Below are 24,075 nucleotides of genomic sequence, written 5' to 3' on the forward strand. Positions count from 1 at the left end.
TAAAAGGACTAATACATACCCCCATATTAAACACAGCTTACAGTGAATTTTGTCCATTCTTGTAAAGAAAAATAAAGTTTCCTCTATACAATAAAGAAAATCCTTTTCATCCAGATGGTGACGAGTCCGGTGGTAGTACAAGTTCCAGCAAGCCATGTTTTCCATGTTTGGGGTAAAATCCATATCGCCATAAAGTGAAGAGTAGAGCCAAACTTGTGTATTCAAGGAAAGACTGAGATACAATGCAGATCCATTCAAATAATCCAAAAGGGTCAAATCCACTTTACAGAGAGAGAGAGAGAGAGAGAGATATGAGCCACAGTCCAGCTGAGCAAACGTTTTATTCTACTACTTAAATATTTCTTTCCTGTTTCCTCATAGTATAAGGCAACGTGGCAGTTGAGCATTCCCCAACCAACGGCATTGCTTCATAATCTAGTTTCCTTTTGAATGTGTAAGGCTGCAAAGGTCAAGGGGGACTTCACTCGGCTATCCAAGCTGAATTCTTGGTTTGGTTATTATTGCAAAGTTACACTGGACCAGCTTGGACCAATATAAGAATACGCGCTCACCGTCCACTTTATTAAGTACACCCGTTCAATTGCTTGGTAACACAAATTGCTAATATAAGTAAGAGAATCCGCGCTTTGGACAGTATGAGAGCTGCTGCCTCTCCCTAATTAGTTCCCCGAGGGGTCTAATTTAGTAGGTATAATAGATGGTTTGGGAAAAGAAATGGCGCTGCCCTGTTTCACATTAATTAATTAATTGTGGGTATGAAATCCATATACTACAAGCTGTGTTCAGTGAAGTATATACATATAGAAACTAAAGATAACTGTGTACATCAGTGTGGTCAAAAGAAGGAAAAATGACCATATGTGTAAAAAAACAAAAAGTTAGGTGAAACTCCTTTAAGGTTGAACAATCTAATAAACCAGTGAAAAAAACAGTGAAAAGAAGTGCCTCGTGTGTTCAAAATTATATCAATAATGTGTAGAGTTGAGAGTAAATTTGTAAAAAATGTTTTAAATAAAATTAACCCCAGAGTTCTAAAGTTTTGTGACAGTATGGCGCCCCCCTAAGGGACCAATTTCATTTTAAGTGAAAACACATATATTAAATATTAAGTGTCAATGCCAAAACAAGTATATGGCTCCCAGAAATATTAATCAATATGTCAATAGTTTGACCTCTAGCGAAATTACAGTAAATTACAAATCCCATAAAAATCATACATGAGATTTTTTCAGTCTTTTGTATATATCAGCAGGTATTAGTAAGCCTCTTAAAACGTAATATCCAATTAAAAACCAGAGAGTTTTTCTAGCCAGATGGTGTAATAAGCAAAGTTCAATAAATGTGCAGTTTTTCAGACTCAGGAACATTAAGCAGTGACTTCTGTGTTCATTTCAAACGGTGACTTGAAGTGCTCGCCCCCCCCCGTGCTCCCCCACTCACCAGAGACAATCACCCCCATTGTCTCTGGTGAGTGGGTGATTGTCTCTGGTGAGTGGGGGAGCACGGGGCTGGTCTGAGTATTTTAATCGATCTAATGGGATTTTAAGTTTTACAGAGAATGGTGGGGGGGGAGAGAAAATATCCAGTGAGCGGCAGTTGTGTGGAGGAAAATGCCTTGTTGAGGTCAGAGGAGAATTTGCAGACTGGTTCCAGATGACAGAAAGGCAGCAGTAATGCCGCGTACACACGACCGGACTTTCCGGCAGAAAAGGTCCAAAGGAATCGTGTGTGGGCTTCATTGGACCTTTTCTGTCGAAAAATCAGACGGACCTAGAAATAGAACATGTTTCAAATCTTTCCGACGGACGCGATTCCTATCGAAAAAAAAACGTTCGTCTGTATGCTAGTCCGACAGACCGAAAACGATGCAAGGGCAGCTATTGGCTACTGGCTATTGAACTTTGATTTCAAATTTTTTATTTATCACAGGAAACAGGTCCACAGGGACCGATATGACAATAATAAATAGTCCAGTCCTACATCATCACGTTCAAAACGATCGGACTTTGGTGTGATCGGGTGTAGGCAAGTCCGTTTCGTCGGAACTCCGTCGAAAAGTCCTTTGGAGTACAGTCCAATGAGAAGTCTGCTCGTGTGTATACGGCATAACTCAAATAGCCACTCGTTACACCCAAGGTATACAGAATACCATCTCTGAATGCACAACACATCGAACCTTGAAGCGGATGGGCTACAGCAGCAGAAAACCACAGAGCAGATTGACTTCATTTAACAGAAGTCTATGCATGTTGCAATGAAATCCCAAGAATGTAGTGCAGGAAAAGTTTTTCAAAGTCGTTGCGATTTGAGTCGCACCGATTAGAACGGTTCTATTGCCAGCACTGGAACCCCCCCCAAATACATTTTACTATGCTTCAGTTATGAGTGAACACAGTGAGTGATCAGTACCGATCACTCATTGTGTTCATTCAGGAAAGGGAGGGGCTGGTAAATATGACATATTTATTGGATCCTTCCCCAACTCTCCATCTTGAAGGATCCTATTGTGTGCTTGTAGCTGCCAAAAGTAGAGGAGGGAAGCCAGCAGCACTGCCGGGGCGGGGCACACAGAGGGGCCTGGGTGGCAGGAGGAAACGTATGGTGCAGTGGGAAGGTGATTGGTTTGGCAATAAGGGGATGATTACTGGAGATGCCCTGTATGGCTCTCTCTGCAGCAGCTGAAAGCTGACAGGAGGGAGAGGAGAAGAATCCAGCTTTCAGGTGCTGCAGAGAGAGCCATACAGGGGATTGGGTCCTGTAATCCCCCCCTCCACTGTGCCATTAAACCAGCTGCCTGGCCCCTTTCAGGAGGACTGGTGGTACCCCCTTATCCACAGCCCTGCCAGTGTGAACCAGGTCTTAGTTGGCTTCCATCTTACATACAATGATCATCTTCTATAATGACTTTATTTTGTTCTCTAGGTGTTGCAGACTCATTGATGAAGCAGATCTCCGGGCAATACGGCTCCGATCTTCACTTTCATCTCTCACAGTTATGCCAAGAACAGATTTTCGATATTCATGGTGGAGGAACTCATATCGGCAACTTCCATGATTCCTTTCTACAGGGTTTTAGGGGTTATAACAATCGCCTTCAGTTTGACCGCAAGAACTGCACATTCACATTAAAGAATTTCTCAGAGGCGGACGCTCATAATTTCACATTCGATGGAATTGAACATAAAATCAGGATGGATTTCGAAGTCCATGTTCCTGGTAAGTTCCTGAGATGACATAGTAGGATCCTTGGTGTGTTATGGTGTCAATATGCATTTCAGTGATTGCTCCATTCCTTTCCAGCCTTGTGTATAAAACCTCATCCACAGAAGTGCTGAGGGCCCGTGTGTGTAAAATCTCCCCCCGTATTGTAAAATCTTGGCAATAGGACTAAGACCAAAGAAAAAAAGAAAGTGGCTTCTAAAATATTTTAACCAGTTCCTGCCCATGCTATAGCCAAAAGATGGCTGCAGTGCAGGCGTACAATTCCGGGAGGGTGTACATGGACATCCTTCTGTGCCCACGCACCCCCCATGGCGCGTGGACGATGCACTCTGATTGCCAAGTCCTTTGGACTCCGCTGATCACAGATCAGGGTAAAGGGCAAATCACAGTGTCCCTTTACCACGTGATCAGCTGTCGGCCAATGACAGCTGATCACAGGATGTAAATTGAAGCCGGTTACCAGCTTTCCTTTCCTCACGCTGACAGCATGAGGAGAGGAGAAGAAAGCTGATAACCAACATTGGTCCCAACATTGCCCACCAGTGCTGCTAATCAATGCCCACAAGTGGCACCTATCAGTGCCCATCAGTGCTGCCAATCAGTGCTGCCAATTAGAGCCTATCAGTGCCTCATCATCAGTGTCACCTATCTGTGCTGCCTATCAGTGTCACCTATACAGTGCCCATCAGTGCTGCCAATCAGTGCCCATCAGCGCTGCGAATCATTGCCCACCAGCGCTGCCAATCAGTGCCTCATCAGTGTCACCTATCAGTGCTGCCTATCAGTGTCACCTATCCAGTGCCCATCAGTGCTGCCAATTAGTGCCCATCAGTGCTGCCTATCAGTGCTGCCTCATCAGTGCCACCTATCAGTGCCACCTCATCAGTGCCGCCTCATCAGTGCCGCCTCATCAGTGCCACCTCATCAGTGCTCATCAGTGCCACCTATCAGTGCCGCCTCATCAGTGCCGCCTCATCAGTGCCACCTATCAATGCCGCCTCATCAGTGCCGCCTCATCAGTGCTCATCAGTGCCACCTATCAGTGCTCATCAGTGCCACTTATCAGTGCTCATCAGTGCCACTTATCAGTGCACATCAGTGCCACCTCATCAGTGCTCATCAGTGCCACCTCATCAGCGCATATCAGTGAAGGAGAAAAATTACCTGTTTGCAAAATGTTTTCACAAACTATGAAAAACGTTTTTTTGTTTCAAAATTTTCTTTTTTTGTTTTGTTTGTTTAGCAAAAAATAAAAACCTCAGTGGTGATTAAATACCACCAAAAGAAAGCTCTATTTGTGTGTGTCTGGGTACAGTGTTACATGACCGCGCAATTGTCATTCAAAGTGTGACAGCGCTGAAAGTACATAGTGTCACCCTATATATTTAAAGGCTTATCACAGCATTTGTCACCTATATAGTATTACTCTATTACTATAGTAAATTGAAAAAATGAGGATGATTTTTTTGTACTGTCAAAACATTTAACTTTTCAGATGTATATGTATTGTGTTTTTTTTGTTTTTTGTTTTTTTTTTAATTAAAATTAAAAACAGTGTATTTTTTCCCAAAGAATTGTGTTTGAAAAACCACTGCGCAAATACTGTGTGACGTAACAAATTGCAAAACCCACCAATTTATTCTCTAGGGCCTCTGCTTTAAAAAAAAATTTATATAAAGTTTGTGAGTTCTAAGAAAAAAAAATTACTGTTTGTTACATGGAAACAAAAAGTGCCAAAAAAACGGCCCAGACAGGAAGTGGTCATTCATGGGGAGTTCTTCTTTCTCTATAGATACACATATAGAATCTACATCAACTTTAATGACAGGTTACATTGGACCCAGGCCGCTGCTTATATGAGAATATTATGTACTGATTGGGGTATGCAACTTTATCTTTCCTAATTGTTACAGACACATCTGAATACACCACTAAAGAATACACCTCTAAAGAATGTACCTCGGGGCTCTTGTCTCTTGGCTTCTCAATGGATCCGATTATCTGCCTTATCTTCATCATTTTGGGTGAGTTTGGTCAATCGCTCTTCACCACTTCATCTCTCGTACCTGTACACCCCAGAGCAATTATTACACCTTCATTATGGGCTTGATTATTCAGCTATAACTGTCATTACTTTAGATAACACGCACATTGTTTTTTGGGACAAACTAGCTTTTTTGGGCATTATTGTCTTGTTATCAATAGACAAAAAGACAACATTTTTTTTTCTATTTTAACTAGTCTTAAAAAAAATGCTTTAAATACAAAATAAAAGTATATATTTTATTCAATATTTTGTTCCATTTAAAATTACACACAAATTATGTTTCTGATACAAAGGTCTTTGCACTTTTTTAATTTTTTACATGACACTGAAAAAAAATAAAAATGATTAAATAATAATGAAAAAATAGAAATAAAAAAAGATAATCAGAAAAGAAAAAATAATAATAATAAAAAAGCTAAGGGGAAAAGAGGCGGAAGAAGTTAATTAGGTTTGATTAGGGTTACCTAAGGATAAGCATAATAAGTGGTTAAATAGGAATACATTTTATTTTTTTATTTTTACCTGTTTTTTGCTTGTAGGTTTTTTAACTAATGTCATATTTAAATCAGAAATGTGATTTACATATGAATGAAATAGCAAAATTGAAACAATGCATTGATTAATTATACTTACTCAATGACACGTCAAGACTGTCTGCAAGTGTTATGCCCCGTACACACGGTCGGACTTTGTTCGGATATTCTGACAACAAAATCCTAGGATTTTTTCCAACGGATGTTGGCTCAAACTTGTCTTGCATACACACGGTCACACAAAGTTGTCGGAAAATCCGATCATTCTGAACGCAGTGACATAAAACACGTACGTCGGGACTATAAACGGGGCAGTGGCCAATAGCTTTCATCTCTTTATTTATTCTGAGCATGCGTGGCACTTTGTCCGTCGGATTTGTGTACACACGATCGGAAATTCCGACAACGGATTTTGTTGTCGGAAAATTTTATAGCAAGCTCTCAAACTTTGTGTGTCGGAAAATCCGATGGAAAATGTGTGATGGAGCCTACACATGGTCGGAATTTCCGACAACAAGGTCCTATAACACATTTTCCGTCAGAAAATCTGACCGTGTATACGGGGCATTATTTTACAAAGGTGACACAATGGGGGAGGCAGGGCAGCAGGGGGAGAGGAGCTGGACAAGATGGCTCCTAAAAAATATTTTTTAGAATTTCTCTCTTGCATTCAAAATCTTCAAGTGGTTATAGTGGATCTTCAGTCAGATCTTTTGCATAGCTTTGGATTGAGTAGGGGATGGTTATTAGAAGTTCTTTCTGGTATTATTGTGTCTCCACTGGGGAGCTTTATTCTCAATTCCTATCCTGGAGAAACAACAAAATTCCCAACAGAAATAGGAAAACCCACCTTTGACTGTTGTTACCAGATCAGATGTTCCCATTGGGAGATTTTGTTTCTACTTCTATTAGGTGGATATACTATAATTTGATTTTTTTTTTTTTAACACACTCAGTTCAGGTGAATAGACACAAGAATAAACTCTCACCTACTCTAAAACTAGAAAACAGTTCCACTTTGACTCTTGTACAGTATTTTAGGTTTACATCGAAATGAAGGAAGGGGGAGAAGGCAACAAAGGGGATTTGCAGAATGGTTTTATGGGAGGGGAAGTCCTTTATGTTTTTCTTCTGCCTGCTATCGTTGGGGCCCTTTAAGAAGAGTTGGTGCATTTAACAACAGTTTAGTAAACAAGCATGCAGTATAAGTGAAAGGATGAAGTATACTCAATGACTCGCCTCAAGTAACTCAGTATCTGCTAGCAGTGTGAACAATGGGCAGTGCCCTCTCACCAGTCCCTGTGGTGCGGCTGTGAACTATTGCTGTAGAAAGGGGGGCCTCCTTAGCCTCTCCCACAGAATACCTCTAAAAATTTAGAAGTGGGAGGTACAGGGTGAGAGGATGCTCTGGTCTCCTTGCGGTAACAGTGCAGCTGCGATTACTGCAGTCTGCTGGTCTGGCCTCTCAGCAGTCTGGTCAATATTCAGCAGATGTGCTCTCATCGGTTCATTCAGCATCAAGAGGAAGAACTCAGCTGGGGTTTTTTTTTTTTTTGGGACAATTGAGCCCCTCTATAACTTGCCCATGGAAGTCAATGGGACCATGCCATAATCGCAAGCAAATAGAAAATAGCCGCTCAACAAAAAAAAAAAACATTCAGGATGTGGCAAGATCCCCTCCTGAATGCATGGAAGCCCTTACTCTACCGCCCAATAAAAAGCTTCTTAGTGGGTGGTAGAACCTGCCGCATGTGTGAACCCGGCCTTAATAAGGCATTTAGCCAAGTGAAAGCTTAAAATATTAGGGTTGAAAAAAGTAGAATGCAGCTTTAAGAAATTGCAATTTTTTTCTACATATCTTCATATTTTTTTTTTTTTTTAATGATTACTATTATTATTACTATACAGGTTTTATATAGCGCCAACAGTTTGCGCTGCGCTTTACAACATAAGTGTATGTGTACTGTCTGCCCTCATGTTGCAAAGCACTGCGTAAACTGTTGGCGCTATATAAATCCTGTATAGTAATCATAATAACGAGGGCAGACATTACAGTTACATTACAATTTGGTACAAGAGGAATCAGAGAGCCCTGCTCGTTGGAGCTTACAATCTAAAAAGGAAGGGTCAATTGATACAAAAGTTAATAGCTGTGGGGGGATGAGCCGATGGAGGAAGCAAAACCGTGTTAGTTAGAAGCAGGATAGGCTTCTTTGAAGAGAAGGGTTTTCAGGGATCGCCTAAAGATGGAGATAGATTAGGGGACAGTCGGATAGATTTGGGTAGGGAGTTCCAAAGGATGGGAGAAGCTCTGAAGAAATCCTGGAGGCGAGCATGGGAGGAGGTGACAAGGGAGCTAGGGAGCAGGAGGTCTTGGGATGACTGAAGACAGTGGCTTGGTTGGTATTTTGGGACTAGGTTAGTGATGTAGCTGGGGGCAGAGTTATGGATGGCTTTGTAAATTATTGTTAGTACTTTGAATTTTATTCGTTGGGTGAGTGGAGGCCAGTGGAGGGATTGGCAGAGAGGGGTGGAGGATACTGAATGGTTGGTAAGGTGGATGAGTCTTGCAGCGGCATTCATTATGGACTGAAGGGGGGATAGTCTATGTAAAGGTAATCCAATGGGGAGGGAGTTGCAGTAGTTGAGGCGAGAGATGACCAGGGAGTGAATTAGAAGCTTGATGGTGTCATTATGATCAGGACTTTAAAAAATATAATTTACAAAAAAAGTGAGTAAATATGAAATATTGGATATGAAAGCTTTGTATGCTCCCTTTCAGCCAGCAGGTGGCACTCTTGTCTCCTTTTTAATAGATTTTCCAATCCACCTTACCTCCTGCTTTTGCTAGATCTCAGTAATTCATAATAAGATTACACATGTGATTAGACCCTTACCTGCAGTGGCGACCCATCCATAGAGGGCACACAGGCGCCGCCTCCCCTATCTATGCGTCCAGCCCCCTGATCTACATATCAGTGGTGCCGCACCATGGATTCCAATGCGGGGCGTGGTGTTTTTTTTTTAAGCACCTGATTGGAGCCAGAGGCTCTAACAGGCTTCAAAAAAGGGCTGGCTCGGAGCACAGAGCATTGCACTGCGAGCCCACCCAGTTGTGTGACAATAAGCAAATTAATTTTCGCTATTATCACACTAAAGTTCCTCCCCGACAATCAGGAGGCAGGTCTGTGAGACCTGTTTCCCGATTGGCCAAAGCGTCAGGAGATCCTATTAGATGCCTAGCGCTTTGGCGGAAGAGGAGACACGTGGTGAAAGAAGCTGGAGGAGCGGACACCGGAGCCGTGGCGACCACTGCCCGCACCCCAGAAGAGGAGACCACAGCCCCGCCTCACGACCGGGTAAGTGCTGGACTGCGGGGGGTTCTGTTTCATTGCCGCCATGCTGCCAGGGTGGGGTGTTTGTTTGCTGCCCCCCCAAAGAAGAACCCACCAGCCGCCGCTGCTTACCTGTCTTTACTCCATACAGCTTCATCTGAGGTTTTAATCAGAGACAGAATGCCTGAAAGAAAGCACCTGCTGTGTCTTTAGCTAAACCACAGTGCTCCGGGATTCATTTACAACAAGTAGCTTAAAACTTGAATAAATAATATACAAATTAAAAAAAAATGAATCTGACTCAATATATTTTGCTTTTGCTATAGTACTGGCCTGTAACCCGCTTTCCTGTATTTCAGCTAAAACCGCGAAGAAAAAACGCTGGACTCATGGTGAGACTGTTTCTCCCACACAGAAGGTTGTTGCCTTTTTCTTGGGTAAGAGGAACATAAAACATTATATTTCTCTGTTTTAGGACTACTTGTGTATTAGATTTTTTTTTGTACTTCATGTGGAAAAAGTAAACCCTCCCGTCCCCTTAATTCTCAAATTTAATTTGTGAACAAGTCACTCCCAGGCATTTTCTTACCCCTCCCCCCAACTTATCATTTTCACACCATGCTTCACAGTTGTTACAAAGGTTAAAAGACTTACTATATGTGTGGATTATGCTTATTCACTTCAAGGTAGATCTAATCCCTAACAGTGAGGCACTGATAAAGAACCGCGTATAGTAAACAACTGCAATTTCTTTATTTCTTTTTCATAAAATACGGTTTTCACTTTTTACCTGGAATAAATGAAAAAATCTGCCCAGTAAAAAAAACACAAACAGCAATAAAAACCTGAGAGAGGCTCTAATCCTTTCCCACTGTGACCTTGATTAGCATTTAGAGCCAATCAGGGGGCCTTGCATGCACATGTGCTCACAACAAACATACTGACTGTCAGGAGCGTCTGAACCTGTGACCTCTGCTGTGCCTGCCAATGATCTTGCTTTGAACCTTGTTTCTTTTGACCCTTGAACTTTTTACTCCTCCCATGAACATCCTATTTTAGCAATGTGTTTGTACTTCCTGTTTGCTAGATTATTGTGCTCTCTCCAGCCAATATCTCGCTCTTGTCACTCCTGCTGCCATCCATATCTGCTACTGGACCCTGGCTTGCCCACCTCCTGGTGGGCAATCCCAAAGGGTTGGTGGTGCACCAAAATGAAAATTCCAGTGCCGAAACCGAAAATTCAGGATGCATCGAAACAGACAGTTTAAAAAAAAAATAATAATAATAATTTAATTAATGTGGCTGACGTCTTTGCATTGAAGTCAATGGGACACGATTTTGCATTAAAGTCAATAGGAGGCGTTTTTGCATTGAAGTCAATGGGACACGATTTTGCATTGTGGTCATTGGGGCGCAATTTTGTATTTAAGTCACTAGGGGGCTTTTTTAGCTTTGAATTCAATGGTATGAGATTTTTCTTTGAAGTCAATTGTCACGGAACGCCCCACACTCCGCTTGAGTGCTTCCGTCATATACCGCTTCCTAAGTTCTGGAACACGAGTCCAATGGATCTGGCTATAGGAACCCCCAAGAACTAGGCAACACCAGTCTTGGAGTACATCAGAACTAACTTTTATTTTGAGATTTCACAGACCTTTATACAGCAGGGATGACTCAAAGCTAACCTAATTAACATGAGCTAATTTACTAAAAAATGTATCCAGACCAGATGACAGTCTTGTGGGCACCGAGCTTCACACATTAATATAAACACAATAGCTGGAGATAATTACAACTAACAATACAAACAACAATCTCCCCCCTCCTCAGCCCAGACCATTCGTCTATTAGCCAGTGCTGGTGGCTAATGTGATCAGCTCTCTCAATTAACATAAACAACAATGGGTGAAAAGACTCTTAGAGCCACACTAAACACATTATAGCAGAATTGATGACATTAGCATTTAACAGTACGAGTCCCAATGGTATAAATCAGTCACCATTCTAATATGGCATATAAAGGGTTCCAGAGTCTGTGTGTTTTGGGGGGACATGGAGCTGAATCCATAGTAACACCAACCCCAGGGTCCCCAGGCATACAGCTCACAGAGAGCACCATTCCCCCAAATGCTAGGGCCCATAATCGGTGGGCAACAGGCTTGCATACAGTCCTCTCCAACAGCCTCTGTCCCGGCTAGGTCTGTGACATTTCTCCCCTTTCGGCAGGAGACTAACACAGGAGGAGACCCCAGACGGGTTGACTCCGAAGTTAGTAAACAGCTCCAGTCCTCTACTGCCTGTACCCACACCGTACCCCAAATAAATTGTTCCAAACAGAGTATCACTCACCCAGCCAACCTCTACCTCTCTCAGAGAACATATCTGCCGCTGGGGAGAGGCCTGGACTGGCTCTTCTCCCTGGAATCCTTTCTGCCGCTGAAGAGAAGACAGGGTGACTGGGCTCACTCTGTCATGCTGTTGGGGATCTGGGCCCACTGCCCAGCATCCCTGGGGTATACAGGTGGAGACTGAAGTCCCATCCACCTTCACAGGAAATCCATCCTCTGTTAGTTGAGGGCAGAGTCCAGCAGTCCTCGGCCCTGTTGCCAGCCCTTCTGCTGGAAACCCCACACCATCTGTTCCGGCTAACTGTTGGAGAGGGAGGCCGACTGCCCCGCCTCCCTGGAACTCTGTAGTTGTTGCCGGTGCTGGGCAGAGGTTGGTAGCACTCTGCCCTGTTGCCAGCACTTCTGCTGGGGACTCCGCATCCTCTGCTCCAGCTAACTGTTGGGGCAGGCAGCTGGCTTCCTCCCCTCCCAAACTGTGTAGCTGCCATTGGGGAGGTGAGCCGGCTGCTTCCTTTTCCATTCCCTCATCTGGCTGCTGGGACGACATGTCGATGGTACTGTCTCCCAGGTACACGGATCTTTGCTGGGGAGGAAAGCCCACTTCCTCCACCCTGGCCAACTGTTGGGGAGGGACAACACACACCTCCTCTCCCTTCTCCCCCTGTATCTGCTGCTGGGAAGTGATTGCCATCTTCTCACCCTGAGCCTCCACAATTGCTGCAGGTGTGGGGCAGAGGTCTTGGACCCTCTGTCCGGTTACCAGCACTTCTGCTGGGGGTTTGCTAGGTGGTTCCTCCTCTACAGAAATGTCTATTAAATCCCCAGTCTCTGGAAGTGGTAAAAGTGTGGGACAGAGGTCTTGGACCCTCTGTTCAGTTACCAGATCTTCAGCTGGAGAAGTTTGTTTTAACTCCATAGATGCTGCTGGCAGAAAATCACATGTCCCTGTCAGTGTTGTGGGAGAAAGGCCGACTACCTCTTCTCTCAGGAAGGCCGAAGCCACTGTTGGTGCTGGGCAGAACACAGTGAACTTTGGCCCTGATAGCAGCTCTTCTGCTGGAGGCTCATCAGGTTGTTCTTCCTCAGCAGAAAAGTCTATCAAATCCCATGTCTCTGCAACTGATGTCTGGGAATAGAGGTTCACCATCTCCTGTCCATGGAACCCAGAAGATGCTATCATTTCTGGACAGAGGTTAGCAGAGCTCTGCCCTGTTGTCAGCACTTCAGGTTTGGGGACGGCAATCTCCGGATTTTCCACTGCCGATCCTCTGGCATGCTGCTGAACTTGTTCTAGCAGTTTCCTGTATGCCCTTTCCAGATGCTGTTCCTTCCTTAGCAAATGGTCCAGATCAGTTTTGAGCTCTGAGACCCCTGCAAGACAGAGCATAGACTCTCTATAGTCTCTCATGTCCTCAAGGTCAGGTTCCCCCTCATCGCCAAACATAAAAAGATCTGTAAGGTTCTCCCACAGCAATCCAGGGCCGCCAAAGTCATATCCCTCCGGAGAGCATTTTGTTGTCTCCCCTAAATATCCCTCCTCTGCGTGCCATTGCAGAGCCCGATAACGATTGTCCAGCTCTATCTCCTGCTGGACCAACCTGTCCAACTCAGTCACCCATTGCTCCTGGGGCTGCTCTCCCAGGAATGCCATCCGCAATGCCCGTTGGTCACTGGCCCGTTGCTCTTGGGTTGGAAAGCACTTGCCCTGTTTTATACCAGCGAGATGGAGGGCTGCAATCCAGAGCTCCACCCGAATCAGCTGCCTGAGCTCCAGGTATTCATCCTCAGACACAGTCCTGGTGTACGTTGAAAGGATGATCCGCAGCAGCCCCGGGAATTCTGATGCCAGGTCCATATCTCCGCTGGGGTGACTGAAGTCTGCTATGCTGATCTTGGATCCAGTTGGAGGTTTGGATGTCCCAGACTTCAGACTTCAGGAAGCTTTCCCGCTGCTTGCCACCAATGTCACGGAACGCCCCACACTCCGCTTCAGTGCTTCCGTCATATACCGCTTCCTAAGTTCTGGAACACGAGTCCAATGGATCTGGCTATAGGAACCCCCAAGAACTAGGCAACACCAGTCTTGGAGTACCTCAGAACTAACTTTTATTTTGAGATTTCACAGACCTTTATACAGCAGGGATGACTCAAAGCTAACCTAATTAACATGAGCTAATTTACTACAAAATGTATCCAGACCAGATGACAGTCTTGTGGGCACCGAGCTTCACACATTAATATAAACACAATAGCTGGAGATAATTACAACTAACAATACAAACAACAATCTCCCCCCTCCTCAGCCCAGACCATTCGTCTATTAGCCAGTGCTGGTGGCTAATGTGATCAGCTCTCTCAATTAACATAAACAACAATGGGTGAAAAGACTCTTAGAGCCACACTAAACACATTATAGCAGAATTGATGACATTAGCATTTAACAGTACGAGTCCCAATGGTATAAATCAGTCACCATTCTAATATGGCATATAAAGGGTTCCAGAGTCTGTGTGTTTTGGGGGGACATGGAGCTGAATCCATAGTAACACCAACCCCAGGGTCCCCAGGCATACAGCTCACAGAGAGCACCATTCCCCCAAATGCTAGGGCCCATAATCGGTGGGCAACAGGCTTGCATACAGTCCTCTCCAACAGCCTCTGTCCCGGCTAGGTCTGTGACATCAATAAAAAACAATTTTGCATTGAAGTCACTAGGGGGCGTTTTTGCATTGAAGTCAATAGGACGTGATTTTGCATTGAAGTCAATGATACATGATTTTACATTGAAGTCAATGGGACGCAGCATGCCAATATTGACAGCTTTTTTTTTTCTATCGGCAAAATCCTGAAAGCCCTATTTTCAGCCGATAATTTTCGCCAGCCGATATATAAGTGTATCCCTATAAAGGACCGCGACCTGGTACTAACATGCAGCAAAACCCACCTCCACCATCAGGAGCTCTGGTGAGCACTGGTTAGTGTTTAGACCCCGCACCTCGGGTGAGCCCGTGTCATCTGCCAGGGTAACCTGATACTGTACCTATCCTTCTGGTCAGTGGGAGCCTCTCTACTGCAATAGTTACTGATTTCCAAACCTGACCTTTACAGTGATAGATGGAGAGCACAAAGTGACCTCATTAATATCCTGCTGCTCACTGTCCAGTCACAGGCTGGGGGCAGGGAGGGGACCTTGCTATTTTTCACTGTGCTGTGTGGCAGAGCTGTGTATATCTCAGGACTGGATGCATGGAGATACCATTCCTTTGGTAGCTAAAAAAAGCCCTGTTCTGTTGGAGGCAATACATATTTATGTAAAGACTTCCCTTAGCTCAACATAATAGATACAAATGACAGAGGGACTGAGGCTCTAACCCCACATCCAGCTCACGCTCTACTCTACTCCACTCTACCCTACTGGTTCCCAGTAACAGTCCTTTTGCCAAACTGCATCTAGACCAAGAATACAAAAAAAGCTATTGCTCAAAATGATCCTCTGACATAAACTTTATTAAAGAGACAAGTCACCCATAAAAGAGATATAGTTTACGCGTTTCAGCCAAAAGGGCCTTCGTTTGAAATGCGTAAGCTGTATCTGTTTTATGGGTGACTTGACTTCTCAATAAAGTTTATTTTGGAGGATCAATAATTGATACAATTGTAAGTAGAGGTTCACTTTAAAAAAAAAGTAGACTATAATACATTTTTATATTAATAGTATTTTATAAAATAGGTGTGTTAGAATGAATCTTTGTCTTGTTACCTTTAGGTAAACAGGATTGGAACTGGATAAACACCGCTTGTATCTCCATTAAAGTCTTTTCTCTGGTCTTCCAGATCATCAGCCTCATCTCACTGGCCTGTTGTGGTGAGTAGACCAAAAACGCCATTTATTAGACTGCAGAATGTCTTCGGAATTCATATTTAATGAAGGCACCCATCTTCTGGACAACTAGATTGTATAAATATTCATGAAAGCATGGTCATTGTTAGGTCTACAAAAGATCTAGGGGTAGAACCCATAGCAGCGAAGTAAAGAAAGTTATACGCTTGGACAGGCATACAGATGTATATAATATATGTGTGCATGTATATATGTGTGTGTGTGTATATGTATGTGTGTATATATATATATATATATATATATATATACAATATCGTTACATATCTGAGATGCAGAGTGCAGATCCCATGGTTTGTTACATCAGAGTCCCCAGAGCTCCCCTTATTACATTAGGGTCCCCAGATGGCCTCCCTACTTACATCAGGGTCCCCAGAGAGCCCCTCCTTACATCAGGGTCAGAGTCCTCAGAGAGTCCCCCTCTTACACTAGGGTCCCCAGAGAGCCTCCCTACTTACATCAGGGTCCCCAGAGAGCCCCTCCTTACATCAGGGTCCCCAGTGAGCCTCCCTAATACTACGGTCCCCAGAGAGCCCCCCCCTTACACTAGGGTCCCCAGAGAGCCTCCCTACTTACATCAGGGTCCCCAGAGAGCCCCTCCTTACATCAGGGTCCCCAGTGAGCCCCCCTAATACTACGGTCCTCAGAGAGCCCCCCCTTACACTAGGGTCCCCAGAGAGCCTCCCTACTTACATCAGGGTCCCCAGAGAACCTCCCCTTACATCAGGGTCCCCCGAGAGCCTCCCCTTACACCAGGGTCCCCAGAGAGCTTCCCCTTACATCAGGGTCCCCAGAGAGCCCCCTTTACTTCAGGGTCCCCAGAGAGCCCCCCTTACTTCAGGGTCCCCAGAGAGCCCCCCTTACTTCAGGGTCCCCAGAGAGCCCCCCTTACTTCAGGGTCCCCAGAGAGCCCCCCTTACTTCAGGGTCCCCAGAGAGCCCCCCTTACTTCAGGGTCCCCAGAGAGCCACCCCTTAAGGTTCCCCACAGCTGTTACTCCTCTAGCATTAAATATAAGCCTCCTAAGAGACATGTGGACTGGCTGTGAACATGGTACAGGAGATCATGGGCTGTGGACATGGTACAGAGATCATGGGCTGTGGACATGGTACAGAGATCATGGGCTGTGGACATGGTACATGAGATAGCATGGGCTGTGGACATGGTACAGGAGATGACATGGGCTGTGGACATGGTACAGGAGATAGCATGGGCTGTGGACATGGTACAGGAGATGACATGGGTTGTGGACATGGTACAGGAGATAGCATGGGCTGTGGAAATGGTACAGAAATCATGGGCTGTGGATATAGTACAGGAGATCATGGGCTGTGCGGACATGGTACAGGAGATCATGGGCTGTGCGGACATGGTACAGGAGATCATGGGCTGTGCGGACATGGTACAGGGGATCATGGGCTGTGCGGACATGGTACAGGAGATCATGGGCTGTGCGGACATGGTACAGGGGATCATGGGCTGTGCGGATATGGTACAGGAGATCATGGGCTGTGGACATGGTACAGGAGATGACATAGGCTGTGGACATGTTACAGGAGATCATGGGCTGTGGACACGGTACAGGAGATCATGGGCTGTGGACATGGTACAGAGATCATGGGCTGTGGACATGGTACAGGAGATCATGGGCTGTGCGGACATGGTACAGGAGATGACATTGGCTGTGGACATGGTACAGGAGATCATGGGCTGTGGACATGGTAGAAGAGAACATGGGCTGCGAACATGGTAAAGGAGATGACATGGGCTGTGGAGAGAGAGGAAAGCATGCCTCATTTCTTTTACTAGCAGGTGCCTACTTACTGCAGCTGGTGAAGCACAGTGTGTCTGTGTAAGGCTTGGTAGTGACTGCAGGCAGGGGTTAGTTCACTTCTTCAGCCTTCAGTTCGCCCGCACTGGATAGCCCTGCCCTCTGAGTGCGGGTGCTGCACTGCAAAGCCTATCAATGGAGTAGGTGGCTCCAGCCACTGCTCTTGTAAAAAAAAAATTTCCAGAGCACATCGCTGCACCCGGTATGAGACTCGGGGCTATGGGCCCTAGATTTCAGGCTATAGCCCCATTAGCCACCCCCTAGCCACACCACTACATGAAAGTCACTATGTATATTAACAATCAAAGGCAAAAGAAAGATATTGGCATGGGGGGGGGCACTGTTACTTTTTACCATAATTTTAACAAGATAATAAGGCAAAGCAAAAGAAACTTAAATAGGTGAAGCATTTCTCAAAGAGAGTATCTTGAATGAAAGAATGATCATGTAGTGGTCTCCAGGCTCATTCCGATATGTTTTCCAGTCGAAACTTACCTGCCTTGGTGGGGAAAAGCATATTATATATATATCTCAAGAACAACAAAAGTTGTAAGAGCCCTTTCACACTGGGGCGGTGTGGGCGGTAGCGGTAAAGCGGCGCTAGTGTTAGCGCCGCTTTACCGCTGTTGGGGCGGTGGAGGAGCGGTGTATATACTGCTCCCGCACCGCCCCAAAGATGCTGCTTGCAGGACTTTTTTTACCGTCCTGCAAGCACACCGCCCCAGTGTGAAAGCACTCAGGTTTTCACACTGGGGAGACATGAGAGGCGCTTTTCAGGCTCTTTACAAGAGCTATTTTTAGGGCTAAAACGCCTGAAAAGCCCCCCAGTGTGAAAGGGGTCTAAGAGCAATGGCTCCCACCTTCCCTGCCATTAATTAATATATTTTGTGGAAGAAGTGAGGACATTAGAGTGTAAATTTTGTTTATTAAAAAAATCATACAAACATACAACTTATTAATAAAAACATATTTACATAAAAAATAAATATTAACTAAACAATAATAATATAATGTAATATTAACTAAACAAAAACAAGCGTGCTTACATCAGCAAGTAAAGAAAACAGTTTCCTGACAAGATAACATAGAAAGAAACAAAAAAGACTACAAACTCTGAACCTCAACTTAAACACAATCCAGGCTAAGAAACATTTTAAGATTTACCTGCCATCAGGATGCTTTAGATACACGTTTCTTAGCTTGCTCACCCCCCTCGCTACTCGGAAACCCTACACGTTTTAATATTCTCTGCGATCCCTCCTCCATAGAAGTCACCGACTCCTCAGAAGATGAACCCTCCACCTCAGAAAACGCCTCAAACGTATTTGATACCCTCACCAACCCCCAACCCCCCCCCCGACTTCCACATCTTTCACCCCAAATTCCACATCTTCCACCCCGACTTCCACATCATTCACTTTACATTATGCACCAGCCTCCCTCATTTCCTTTTCACCTTCCCCTCACCATCATCCAATTCATCACCCACTCCACCCCCCAGTGTCTGCTGACCTCCAGCTGCACTTCTGCCAAGCCAAGGAGGAGGAGTTGGTACAACCATACATGCTGGTCCAATACCCTCCACTACTTTAGGAGAAACAATAGGTGCAGACACAGACTTGAAAACCGCACTTTTGGACACTGACTGGGGAACCACAGACTGGGGGGACACTGACACCACAGAGGGCCTCACAGACACAGATTATGAAGAGACAGAGACACTAGGATCCCCTAGTACAACCTCCGCCTGTCAGAAACCATGAATCAGACCGAGACAGTTAAATCACACTAGTTTAATAATAAAAGTAAATAGAACAAGCGTAGTCAAAACATAGCCAAAGTTCGGTAACCGGAACAGATAGGAGCATAGTGGAACAGCAAGCAGAATCTGGAACCAGAAAATGTCAGCCAAGCAAGTCTTTAACCACCACAATACAGGGCACTTTCACCCCCTTCCTGCCCAAGCCATTTTTAAGTTTTCAGCGCTGTCGCACTTTGAATGACAATTGCGCGGTCATGTTACACTGCACCCTAATGAAATTTTTATCATTTTTTCCCCACAAATAGAGCTTTCTTTTGGTGGTATTTGATCACCTCTGCGGTTTTTATTTTTTGCGCTATAAACAAAAGAAGAACGACAATTTTGAAAAAAACACAATATTTTTTTACTTTTTGCTATAATAAATATCCAATTTTTTTTTTTTTAACAAATTTTTTCCTCAGTTTAGGCCGATATATATTCTTCTACATATTTTTGGTAAAAAAAATCGCGATAAGCGTATATTGATTGGTTTGCGCAAAAGTTATAGCGTCTACAAAATAGGGGATAGATTTATAGCATTTTTATTTATTTATTTATTTTTTACTAGTAATGGCGGCGATCTGCGATTTTTATTGTGACTGCGATATTGCGGCGGACATATCGGACACTTTTGACACATTTTTGGGACCATTCACATTTATACAGCGATCAATGCTATAAAATTGCATTGATTACTGTGTAAATGTGACTGGCAGGGAAGGGGTTAACACTAGGGGGCGCTCGAGGGGTTAATGTATGACCTAAGGAGGTGATTCTAACTGTGGGGGGAGGGGACTGATTGGGGGAGGTGACCAATCGGTGTCCCTATGTACAAGGGACACGCCATCGGTCTCCTCTCCTCTCTGACAGGACGTGGATCTGTGTTTACATGCACAGATCCACGGTCCTGCTCTGTTACCCAGCAATCGCGGGTGCCCGGTGGACATCGCGGCCGCCGGGCACGCGCACCGGGTCCCCTAGTGGCTCGGGAGGGCGATCATGTCATATGACGTCCGCCCAGAACAACAGAAGTCTCGTCCCGCCGTCATATGACGGTGGGCGGTGGCTTAGTGGTTAACAGGAGCGCAGGGGAAAGTCTCTGTGATGTTGATCAAGGCGAAGGCAGAGATCATCTGGGCTGGACGGCTTAAGTAAGCAGGACTGACGAGCAGGATATCATCAACAGGTGAGTCACTGTGGAGAGATAGGAGCTGGCAATTAGCCGACACCTGAGCGGCCAGCTCAGAAAAGGAAGGCCTGAGCCCAGCCCTGAAACTGCCAACCCAGACTCTTCTCTATCAAGACAGAAAATTCCTCCACTAGCAATGGCTTATTGTACAAAGCCTTAGGGCACTGGCTATAAGAGTGACCAACCTTATCACATAGGTTACATTTAATGATGTTACAGTCCCTTGCCAGATGCCCCAGTTCCTGACACAAAGAGCACATCTGTTTTGGACAGGAAGAGGAGAAATGTCCCTTGGCTCCACATTTATGGCACAGTTTAGGTTGACCAGGGTAGAAGACAATAATACTATCACTACCAATAAAGGCAGAGGAGGGCAAATACTTGACCACATTTTCATACACTCACAACCTTATTGACACCAACCACCCACCTGTCCAGATTCCTCTATCATCCATAATCTTTTTAGGGTACACGACGTTTCAGCAAACCTCCTCAACCAGACCAATAAATCCTCGGGGGGTATAGACTCATTCCTTGTCAGGATAGTCAGATTTTTTTATCAAGGGCTGTCGTGAGATTACCTTGGGACAAGTCCCTTCCAGTCCGGCTGGCTCCTATATATGTGCTCAAACCGCTGCCAAAACAGATCTAGTGAACTCTGGATGCACAAATGACAAGTCATATTCATAGGAACCAACCGGACTGATAAGAGCATAAAAATCCACCGCCTTAAATCCCATGGCTAGGATCTTATCCACAACCACCCTCCTGATAGTTGGAATATCTCCTCCTTCACACCTGAGCTGTACCACATTTCTGCGTTTAATGGAGGAAGGTGCGTTAGGTGAAAGTCCCACAACTGGATCCCTTCCACCAGTAGCATGACTTTGTCCCAACACAGCCTTAGCATAGTTCCTAACTGGGACAGATGACACATTAACTGGCTGCATAGGAATATTAACTGGCTGAAATCTGATTTGGTAAATTACCCACCACCTGATCCTCCCTCCTCCCCTCCAGCACAGCAGTCCCGCTCACCATACTCCCAGAAGTACCACAGTTACGATCAGTCCCGTCATCAAGTAAAGTCTTCCGTTTAGAAAAAAAAAAACAGCTATTTTAGCATTTATACGGCACTCCTGCTCTGCAGTTTCAATGTTCATACAACATTCCTGCACTGTAGTCTTATTGTCAATGTGAGACTGCTTCTCGTAGCCAGTAAAAACTTCTCTGTCTGGATACATGCCACCTCCTCCTGCATTCCCTGCCGATTGCAAGGATCTGTTGGCAGGTGTGATCTCTTTCTTTGTAGCAGCAATCTCAGGAAAGTCCTCCACACACTGAGATTTTCAGCAAGCACTCCTTTACCAAGATCTTAATCTGATGAGTCGGTGCCACTCAAGGGAGATTCTTTTTCTGTTATGGCCTGCAGCAATCTTCCATTTTCCTCAACCTCCTCCTGAGATGACCTAGGCTGCTAGGAATGGAGGGGGGCCGATAGTGACTCAGGTGCAACAGATCCTGAGTCAGGGGTAGTACTGGGGCCACCATGTGAAGCCACTTTCTTACCCTGCATCCATATTGTCACCATTGCTGTGGTATCCACCCTCTGGCTTGTACTCACGCAGGCACTCTCCTTCATCTGTTGGAATCTCTCCTCATTCTCATACTTCTCATACTTGAACACACCGCTGCTTTGTTTCAGAGAGGCTTTTTCAATGCCTCCTCCAGAGACTTCAGCTTGGATACTTCCCTCTTACTACTTCCAGACTTACTATGCAGGGATTTCTTTTTCCTGAGATCTTCTTTCAGGACAGCAAGCTTCTGTTCCTCCTTAGTAATGTGGCAAAGTCTCTTCGCCACTCTATCCTGGAAGTATGGTATGGACTCTCCTTGCATAGGGACAAGCCCAGGATCCAATGCAGCTTGAGCACATGGTGTACGCCTCGGTGCCTCTGGAGAGCCTCCACCTTCGTCTTCCTCATCATGGTCCATGCTTGCTGGGGAAAAGCCTCTAGGAGAAGTCCCAGGCTTGCAGCTTCTCCCAGCTGAGACCAAAGCAGAATGAGCCAACAGCACCCTGCAGAACAGCACCCCCTGATGGAGAAGCTCCTCTGGTACAGATACTGATGTGACTGGCTCATTGTTCTCTGTATATGTCAGAGCTATGTAAATGTATAATAATAGTGTGTGACGGTGGGAGGACATTAGAGTGTAAATTTGTGTATATTAAAAATCTTACAAACATAATAAAAACATAATTACATATATACAAAATAAATAAAAATATATAAACAAAAATAGCTTACATCAGCATAGCAAAAACATAAAGAAAATAAAATATACCAACCTAAACAAAGCCCTAACTTCCGCCTAAACACACCATCAGGTTAAGAAACCATTACACATTAAATCCATGCATGCAGCCTTTTTTCAAAATACAATCTTATATAAAAATCTAAAATCTAAGACATTAGAGTCTAAGCTCCTCTGGTGTGGAGACTGATGTGAACGGTATAATATCCTCTGTATAGCTCTTGTCAGTTGCATAAGGTGGCCTCTAAGCACAAGGTAACTGTAATGTCTCTCTCTCTCTCTCCAGGGGATATATATGAAACAAAATGGTTCATAGCTGCTACATCATTTACAGTAATGGAAATGTTTTTTACTGGTGTTTGGATATATTTTGCATGGAAATGTGAGTTACCAATATCTATCTATCAAAATCTTCCACATTTTGTCATGTTACAAACAAAAACGTAAATGTATTTTATTGGGATTTCATGTGATAGACCAACACAAACTGGCTCATAATTGTCAAGTGGAAGGAAAATGAAAATGGTTTTCAAAATGTTTTAGAAATAAACATATGAAAAGTGTGGTGTACATTTGTATGGCGCCCCCCGGAGTCAATACTTTGTAGAACCACCTTTCTTTGCAATTACTACTACAAGTCTTTTTGGGGATGTCTCTACCAGCTTCTAGAGAGTGACATTTTTGCCCATTCTTCTTTGCAAAATATCTCAAGCTCTGTCCGATTGGATGGAGAGCGTCTGTGAACAGCAATTTTCAAGTCTTGCCACAGATTCTCAATTGGATTTAGGTCTGGACTGTGACTGGGCCATTCTAACACATGATTATGCTTTGATCTAAACCATTCCATTGTAGCTCTGGCTGTATGTTTAGGGTCGTTGTCCTGCTGGAAGGTGAACCTCCGCCCCAGTATCAAGTCTTTTGCAGACTCTAACAAGTTTTCTTCTAAGATTGCCCTGTATTTGTCTCCATCCATCCTTCCATCAGCTCTGACCAGCTTCCCTGTCCCTGCTGAAGAAAAGCATCCCCACAATCTGATGCTGCCACCACCATGTTTCACGGTGAGGTCGGTGTGTTCAGGGTGATGTGCAGTGTTAGTTTTCCGGCACACATAGTGTTTTGCTTTTAGGCCAAAAAGTTCAATTTTGGTTTCATCTGACCAGAGAACCTTCTTCCACATGTTTGCTGTGTCCCCCACATGGCTTCTCGCAAACTACAAACGGGACTTCTTATGGCTTTCTTCCAACAATAGCTTTCTTCTTGCCACTCTTCCATAAAGGTCAGATTTGTGGAGTGCACGACTAATAGTTGTCCTGTGGACAGATTCTCCCACCTGAGCTGTGGATCTCTGCAGCTCCTCCAGAGTTACCATGGACCTCTTGGCTGCTTCTCTGATGAATGTTCTCCTTGCCCGGCCGGTCAGTTTAGGTGGACGGCCATGTCTTGGTAGGTTTGCAGTTGTGCCATACTCTTTCCATTATCGGGTTTGATTGAATTGAACAGTGCTCTGTGAGATGTTCAAAGCTTGGGATATTTTT

The 24,075-nt window shown here is 44.6% G+C and overlaps 1 protein-coding gene across 2 annotated transcripts in view; it reads left to right on the forward strand.

The window, feature by feature from the left end:
- Window positions 1-24,075, forward strand: part of LOC141121233 (uncharacterized) — a 77,933-nt gene that overhangs the window by 40,407 nt on the left and 13,451 nt on the right. For both annotated transcript variants that reach the window (XM_073611070.1, XM_073611069.1), the window contains exons 2-6: window positions 2,944-3,237; window positions 5,157-5,267; window positions 9,518-9,595; window positions 15,273-15,371; window positions 22,827-22,922. In XM_073611070.1, the coding sequence (XP_073467171.1) occupies window positions 2,961-3,237; window positions 5,157-5,267; window positions 9,518-9,595; window positions 15,273-15,371; window positions 22,827-22,922 (661 nt within the window). In that variant the 5' untranslated portion in view covers window positions 2,944-2,960. The remainder of the gene's footprint in view (window positions 1-2,943; window positions 3,238-5,156; window positions 5,268-9,517; window positions 9,596-15,272; window positions 15,372-22,826; window positions 22,923-24,075) is intronic.

Source organism: Aquarana catesbeiana, linkage group LG01 (assembly GCF_042186555.1).
Source record: "Aquarana catesbeiana isolate 2022-GZ linkage group LG01, ASM4218655v1, whole genome shotgun sequence".
NCBI lineage: Eukaryota > Metazoa > Chordata > Amphibia > Anura > Ranidae > Aquarana > Aquarana catesbeiana.